At 37.8% G+C, this 8,605-nt stretch overlaps 1 protein-coding gene across 1 annotated transcript; it reads left to right on the top strand.

The window, feature by feature from the left end:
• The first annotated feature begins 1,114 nt into the window (after positions 1 to 1,114).
• NDUFB3 (NADH dehydrogenase (ubiquinone) 1 beta subcomplex, 3, 12kDa) lies at positions 1,115 to 3,697 on the top strand. Its single transcript, XM_009866709.1, has 2 exons — positions 1,115 to 1,252; positions 3,446 to 3,697. The coding sequence occupies exons 1-2, from the start codon at positions 1,119 to 1,121 to the stop codon at positions 3,600 to 3,602; spliced, it is 291 nt and encodes a 96-aa protein (XP_009865011.1). The 5' UTR covers positions 1,115 to 1,118; the 3' UTR covers positions 3,603 to 3,697.
• Positions 3,698 to 8,605: the final 4,908 nt, after the last annotated feature.

Here is an 8,605-nt window from a genome sequence, read left to right as displayed (position 1 = left end):
TGGCAGAGAGTGCCCGGCTGGGGTTGCAGTGCGGGCCGCGGCGTGTGGGCGCCAGCGTGCGCATCAACCCCTGTCTTGTTGGAGGGAGGTCTTGAGTTTATATGGCAAGGGTGTAGACTGGCATTTAATCTGGCGGGAGTTTTTCGGGCAATGACAGCATTAGAGCTCTTCTTCAGGTTTCCTTCGGCAAGAGAATCCTCGTTGCTTGCCACCATGGCTTGGAGTCTTCAAGAGTTAGAAGCTGCATTCTTGGCACTGCAGCGTTCCAGTCAAGTCTAAAATTAAAGGCCTTTAAATAATCTGGTCTTTGCTACCATATATGTGTTAAAATGGGAAATTCTGACTCTTAAGTCTTGGGTATTATGTAAAAATAGACTTCAAAGCCGTTGTCATTTTCTTACAGTCCTTTGTGATCTCACTGAAAATTTTCACCTTCCCATTTTCGTTGATCACTGTTTTTAATGAGAACCTTGATATTTTCGTAGTTCTCTCAAAGGTATATCAAAATAAAGCATGTATTTCCCAGACTCGTGTAATAACTAGTAAGGTACATGTCCTCCATTCATGTATCCCGTGCATATTTAACACCGCAGTGGCAACTTAAAAGGGGTTAAGGAGCAAAGTCTTTGCTTTTCTTATGTTTTTCTTCAGAACTTGGTGATCATAGCTCTGCCGTACCTAAATTAGAAATTTCCAAACTGAACTCTGACCTTTTTGATGTACTCTAGAAAGCCTGCAAGTTGATGTGCCCTGGTGTTGCTAAAGGGCATTTATAGGTACTGGAAACAGTTTTTTCTGACTCTGTTTTCTCGCACAGAAAATTTATATAGCTGCCTCATTAATGTAATGGCGGTGCTGACTTACAACAAAGTAGCACTTAACTCTGCACAGTTTGCCTTATTGTGCTTAATCACTAGCTTCTCAAATTAAGCATAAAGTCTCTTAGTTCTTTGTTCTATGGTGTACTGTGTATAATGCAGAAGATGCTTCATATGCATGGTTTTGCACTTTGGAATACTTTCTGTAACCTCAGTTTTCCTGAGGTTTTTCTTTGCAAGGGTGTGAAAATAAGCTGATAGTCTCTGAGAAATAAAAAATTCATGTCTTTTCTTGTAGCTATGGGGCATGGAAGTGAACATGGCCATGGCAAAATGGAACTCCCTGACTACAGGCAATGGAAAATAGAGGGTACTCCACTAGAAAAGGTCCAGGAAAGGCTAGCTAAACGGGGTCTTAGGGATCCGTGGGCCCGGTAAGTGTGAGAGCCTCAAAAATAATCTTGAGATGCCATATTGTAGCATCAGCTGAACCTTATCATTGCAGATTATTCTTTCTTCAGTAAAAATAATGAAAATGTATCTAGAATATATTAGTCAGAATTTCAGTTAAGTCTTTATTTACTTTTTTTTTGCATGGAGATCATGTCTTGCATCACCTTGACTACTCTCTGCATTTTGCGAGGCACCTTTGCGCTTTGTGATGTTTCATGATGATACAGATCAGGCACAATGACCAACACCTTATCCATCAGAACCCTTAAGTAATATTAGGTCTTGCACACATGAGTCTTTTCAGCAAAATCAGATCTTACTAAAGTTGATGGAATTTACATTAACATTCTGAGTAGGAGTAGTATTTTTCATATACAATAGGAGGCCTTTATCTGAAAAGATTAAATATACTAGTGAACAGTGTGGAATTTTACTTATTTGCATTTTATTTTGCTAAGCAGTGAATGACATAGTGTAAGATATCATGAATGACATAACGGAAGATCAGATTTTTACCTCTGAGGTTGTCCTAATCTACCATTAATACCTCTTCCTTTTTAGCTAGAGCAATTCTGGATCATTTCGGCAGCTGTTAAAACAGAGCTTAATATTTTCTCACCTCCTAAATTATGCAATACTTTGTTCAAATACTCTTTAATCTTGGGGAATGAAAATGCTAAATGTCTTGTACTGTATGGTAGTAACCACTAAAAGAAAAATTTAAGAGCAAAGAGGTAATCTGTTAAATTGTTACATGCTATAATGTCTGGAGGGGGTTGGGATTGACAGCACTGTTTTCCTTCCTTTGAAACAGTTCAAAGCTGTAAGCACAGAGTAAAACAGTTTTGATGATTAGAAGAATCATATGAGATACAAGTCCTTAAGACCATCAGTTACCAATAAACTGTCCAGGTCTGTGTCGGACTTATGTTGCCTCTACTTCTGTGGAGTGCAAGCAATAGGCTTTTTCCCATTAAAATACGGACACAGTTTAATATCATAAACTGAGTATAAATTAATCTGATTTTCAGTGCATATACTTCCAAGCACATTGTTCAGGAAGTGCATGAAAACAGCAAACTGGAAAAGAGCTTGTGTAGTATTTGTTGCCCCTCCTAGATAAATAAAAATACAGTATTTTACAGGTAAAAGAAAGGGATTGAGCCAATTACGTGAAGAGTTGAAATGAGGAACAAAGTTAAACTAAAAGCATGAGATGATTTGTCCTGAACTTTGCAAATATTATGTAAGCTATTATTTCAGTTCCATAGGACAAGTACGAGTATCATGCCAATCTTCCTTAATAAAGTCTCAAGTTATTTGCTTCACTAATCTGGAATATTGCATTATTAATAACTTGTACTAAAAGTCTCAAAAAAGTAACCCTCTGTAGGGCTCCCCTCTTAAGTTCCCTGTAACCGGGTAGCAGTTTTCCACCTCTGTAGCAAACACACATTAGAAATGATGGTTCTGATCTAATTGCTTGTTTCTGTGCAAATGTGTTTTCCTTTCCTTAAGAACTTTTGAGTCCTTAGGGATGGACGCAGTTTGTCTCTTGTATGTATGACACTAGTTGCGCTACACAAATATTTGTAGTCAGCTGTAGCAGCGACAATGTAGATTGAAAACAGTAAGGCAAAAGAATGTGAAGTCTGTAAATACTCTGTAGCTTTTTAGCTAAATACTTTTTTTTCCCCAGCTATTTATTTATTTATTTTTAATCAGTTTTAGTAGGCTTTTCTGACTCTCATATAGTTTAAAGTGCTAGGATGAGTTTTCTATATATGGAAAACTTTCCCTTTTAAGATTTATTAATGCTACATTAACTGCCTAGCTTTTGTAGTTATTCTATCCTGCAGATGTGCTAGTGGGTTCTGATTTTGTTTCAAACTCAGTAGAAGCATAAGACAAAATTACGTAAGTTTAGGGAGGTGTTTCTGTTACTAGAATGATGTAGTTTGCTGGTGTTACCTGTATCTCAATTTATCCTTAGAGTCAATATCAAGAACTTGTGGCAACTCTTGTTACTTAAATGATAGAGATGTCACAGCCTAAATGTGTCTCTAGTTGAAATGCCTTCATCTTTTTTTTCTGAACGAAGATATTCCTATTATTGTTTATCACGGTGGCTCCACTGATCTTGTTTTATTCTTTTGGTTTGATTTTTCTTCTAGTAATGAAGCCTGGAGATACATGGGTGGCTTTGCAAAACCTGTCACCTTAACAGAAGTCTTTACTAGGGGACTCAAGTGGGGATTTGCAGCTTTTGTCGTAGCTCTCGGCATTGAATATACACTGTTTCCTCCAAAGAAGAATGGAGGCCATCACTGAAGATCAAATATGACAGCTTAATTATTACTAGGCTGAAACATACATAAGCCTGCTGCTCAGTCTGTACTTACAATGTGCATATTAAAGTCTATCACAGGGAAAACCATGGTTCTTTGGCTTTTATTATACTTTCATGGAAGGATCAAAAAATATAGCCAGAGCGATTTACCCAGCTTGAGTCATACATATGCTCTTGGGTTTGCTGAACTATCCTGTAAAGAACAGGGAAAGCCATCATCACAGCTCTTTCAAGCCCTGCCAATTTCTTTTAAATGAAATTGAGGAAATGTGTTGCTTTTAAAACAAGAATTGTACTGTATTAATTACAGGTTTAATAATAATTTAATAATAATTATTCACTTGTAAGTGGTAATAATTTGTCATTTCTTAAATGTAGAATTTCTTAATATTCACTATTATGTCTCTAAATAAAAAGAAATGTTGCCTTGAAGCTTTAAAAACTGCCTCAAAATATTAGAAAATACCAAAGCTTATACATAATCCTGTTGAAGAGTTAGTTAATTTGGCAGACACTATGCACCAAAATAATCTGCTGTGTAATATCCGGAAGTTAAAAATTACATCGCAGCTGCATTTACTAAGCAAAGTAGAATGTTTCACTCAGTAATAACTGTACCTTATCCTAATATGACTTTCAAGATGTTGGGGTGTAATGTGAAAAGAAGAGAAAGAGCAATTTCTTTTCTTCTTTGTCCTGCTGTGTTGAGTTCTAAATTTATAGTAATTTGGTTTAAATTTCCTATTTTTTGCTTAAATTATCTAACAGCTTCTGGAATGCTAAGGAATACCCAGAGTGAGAACTATAGGAGAAAAGGGTCTGTTTGGCAATACACATCCTCTGCAGTACTAAGGATTAGAATTGGCTGAATATCCTATTGTAAATTTTGTTATGCTATTAGTAACACAAGGTAAGGAAGGTGTACTGTCTTATTTTTCAGCGCGAACAGGTTATCTGTGTCACTGAACAGAACAGCAAAATTAGACAAACAAGTGAGAAACTTAAAATGCCACTAGTACATAGTGTGCTTCCGTAGTGAAGAAACTGGGAAGCTTAAGTAATCATGTCACAAATTATCACAGAATCATAGAATGGCATAGGCTGGAAGGGACCTTAGAGATCATCTAGAATTACAGGTTTACAAAAAACTTGAAGGTCCTACCAAAACATGGCTAAAATCTGTATTTATATATATAAATATATATATACACACTCACACACAAAGTTTCTGAGTGAGATTATAACAGGTTTCTTTGTAGAGCCAGTAAACATCTGCTACTGTGAGGGTACAGCTGCATTGTTCAGTGGAGTTTGGACATCTCTCTCTGACATTGCCCAAGGCGCTGTTCATAGAGCAAATACTTGTTTTACTAAAGTTTTCTTGCCTAATTCTTTCTCAAGCATCCCTATCCAATTGCATCATTCCCTGAAAAACAAATCAAGAACCTACTGTGTAAAGTCCGCTGCACAGTATATTGCCATGTTGTCCCTTAGGCAGTCACACTCAGAACATGCATTTTCAAAGGCCAGTATTCACAGCTTGTTTTCTATCTGGGTCCAAAACTGAACTTCTTAAGATAACTGAATATGAGATGTTTTTTTCAGAAAAACAACAGAGCTAGCAATACATGCAGTACTGGGTGAATCTTGCACTTAAGATAATGTGTTTCTCAGTTCAGCTACTCCTTACAATTTTAATTTGGTGTGCAGTACTTGCGTGCTGACTGGCTGCTCCCCCAACCCCCCCAACTCTTCTGCAGATGAACCAGAATCACAAGCCCTAAAAAAACCTTAAAGCAACAGTTGCTGCCCCGTCATGTTCTTCTGTATGTATGATGTTCAGGGGTTTTTTTTGTTTGTTCTACATCAAATGCTTCAGAGTCTGAGGTAAAGTTGCTGCAAGTTCCTGTAAAATTAGTATTTTAAAATGTTATAAACCTGCCACTTCACTGAAAGAGACAGTTAACAATCAAGATCTTTATTTACACTAACTGAAGAGATATTCATACATTATTTTCTATCACTAGCAGATGAACACAGATTTCAAAGCTACTGTAGTAATATTTTCAGCTACATAACTTTGGTACATTGCTTAGTTTATTCAGACCAGAAGATGTAAAATACACACAAATGTAGTTTGGCTGCTGTATAAACAAATACATTACTTGACTTTTTTATTAAAGACAGATGATTTTGTTTATCAAGACATTAATGTGTATGAAGAAGGTTAAGACAATAAAAATCTTATGTTTTCTGCTTTCAACTAGAGTTTACAGAAAGCTTATGCACTCAGATAATCTCAATTTCATTTCCACAGATGCTGTACTTTAAAGATTTAAAAATAAAATTGATGCATTAAGTGCTGTCTTGTATAGGGAAGATCATGAGAATCAGCCTTAAAAACATTGTACATAAGCAATATATTGGGCATATTCACTGTAAGACTAGACTACTTTAGGTTAAATGAATGAATTTATGAATTAAGGTGGTATCATTCAATGGTTTAAGAGCCAGATGGCAGCCACTGCCCTAAACTACTGCCTTAATTTATGATGAACATATTTTGCCAATATCGTGGAATATATACAACAAGAAGACATTTTTATAATACTCATACAGATTTTTATTTCACATGTATTATAATGCTAATCTTGCCTTGCAATGGAGTGTTTCCTGTGTATTAAAAAGTACCAAATCTGTCTTCACTGTAAGTATAGCAATAGCTATCCTTACATTAAAATGGTCTTTTTACCAGCACAGATCTTTTACCATGCAGAGAACAGGATCACAAACACCAGCGGCACCTGCAGGTAAGGAATATATGTGATGTAATGCCACAGTCAGGAAGCTCCTGATCTGAAGTCCTGAAAAATAGAACTGATGATGCTCCGTTTTCTGAAATGCAGGTGAAAATCCCATCAGGAGGCAAAGAGCTATTTCTGCTCACCTGGAAAGATACTTGTGATTCATCTATTGGTTTTGCTAATGCTACCTAGAATCACAGAATGGCCTAGGTGGGAAGGGACCTTGGAGATCATCTTGTCCAACCTCCCTGTCATGGGCAGGGACACCACCTCTCGATTAGACCAGGCAACACATGGGGACCGAGCGGGAACAATAATATTTACATCATCGTTATAATCTTCCAAATTTGTACATTACAGAGAAGTTAAAGCAGCTAATCGTTCCAATACAAGAGTGACCGCATGGCACTATAAATTGTGTATCTCTGAAATTTCTGTTTCAGAGCATAACAGAGTAACTGTTCTCATGTGAGGCAGCTGCAATTTAAACAGCAGACTGCAACTATGTGTTTGTGTTGTTAACCTGCCTTGAAATCTCTCCTGAAAATGTTCCTACAAAAATCTTCTCTGTTGAGCTCTTAAACTAGAAGCTTCTATCCTGCAACCAGATCATTGCCAGATCAGCATTTATGAGATAAACTTTTTATACCAATGCAAGTGTATTTTTTACATGCAGCTAATTGAAGTTACGAGCATTTGCTGCAAGGGCTTTTAGAAGAAACATGCTCAGAACCCATGCTTGTCTTCCAGTTAAGTTTACTGACTTAATCATGGGCATTCAAAATATTCAGCCTGTACAAGTCTTTACATGTTTGCATGGAAGAGATCAAAGGAGAAAGTGTTTATATGGATTCACAGCAGGTAGCTGGTTTCCTCCTGAATCAGAACTGCTCAATGCTATGTCCTAGTAGCAGGGATGCTGGGATATTAAACAGAGAGCCTCACCATACAATTTCAGTAAGAATCCAGGTACTTTTTCAGATCACAGAGCAGTCGCTTGGTACCTGACCAAATTCGAGTGTAGGTGATGACTTTCTGCCTGCATTTTCCCTGCAGCTCCAACAGCGTGACTCCCTGCACAGCAGCGTGCTCTCCCAGAGTACGGCGCTTCCACTGCTGTATTTTTGGCAGCACAAAAAATGACTCACTGTTTTGTAAATGCTTTGAAATCCACTGAGCTGGGAGTTATATGTGATGTGTCTAATTTCACCATGCATGGAGGTGGCTTTTGTCTATTTCACCACATAAAAAATAGCCGAGAATTTTAGATTTTAGGCCTTTGAAGAGCAGCTCCAGCTACAATACTAGAACATCAGACTAAATCAACTGCTTCATGGAAGTCGCTGGTTTATACCAAGAGAATCACAACACAGTTTACAGGGACAAAGTATTACTTAAAATTTACCGAAGATTATTACAATTTAAGCTGTGGTTTTAGCTGGGGCGGTAATTCCAGCTGGGACTGTAGTTCTTAGCTGACACGTAGGAGATTTAACAGATTTGTGTTAAACAAAGGGATTCTATAAGGGGAGCTTATCTCTAAGGGTAGGATGCCCCAGGACTCCCAAATGCCACTGAGGTAACGCAGAACCGGCCTAGTCCAGCCTTGGCGCCTCTTAACAAGGACGAGGAGTTAATTGACTAAAGTTCACCAAAAGGACACTCCGATGAATACTATCATGATGAAGTAAATGACCACCAGAGACCCCTGACTATCTATAATAATGAGTTCTCAGAAAACAATGAATATATTAATAATTTCTTGGAAATACCGTGAATATGTATATATAACTACACACACATTAGGCAGAGGGATCTCCTGTTTGTCCAGCGCTGCAATAAAGAATACCTGCTTAATAGTCACCATGACTATTAAGTCTTTATTTATGGCTTTTCACAGCATCACAACTTTCACACACCTGTACAATATTACCCTCATATAAACGAACTCAGGCTGACAGAGCAAGACATGAACGATGTCAGGGTTTGCCTCTGTATAAACTCCCGCCACACGCCCACACTTGCCCCAAGCCTGTCATTGCTCACTGAAAAGCGGCCTCTTGCTACTGAATGGCTACCGGAACCCATACAGAGCCGTTTTGCCTGCCCTCTCACCAGCAGGAGTGTCAAAATCACAGTCCCACAAACGTCTATACACACCCTGAACTCCAGCCCGTACC

Source organism: Apaloderma vittatum, unplaced genomic scaffold, assembly GCF_000703405.1.
Source record: "Apaloderma vittatum isolate BGI_N311 unplaced genomic scaffold, ASM70340v1 scaffold18753, whole genome shotgun sequence".
Taxonomy (NCBI): domain Eukaryota; kingdom Metazoa; phylum Chordata; class Aves; order Trogoniformes; family Trogonidae; genus Apaloderma; species Apaloderma vittatum.
The sequence above is the reverse complement of the archived record's forward strand: the minus strand, read 5'-3'. Positions and strand labels throughout refer to the sequence as shown.

Bases quoted from the DNA above. Each gene is read 5' to 3' on its own strand.
- NDUFB3 (XM_009866709.1), top strand. From the start codon at position 1,119: ATGGGGCATGGAAGTGAACATGGCCATGGCAAAATGGAACTCCCTGAC. The intron at 1,253-3,445 runs GTAAGTGTGAGA...TTTTTCTTCTAG, and splicing joins CTTAGGGATCCGTGGGCCCG to TAATGAAGCCTGGAGATACA.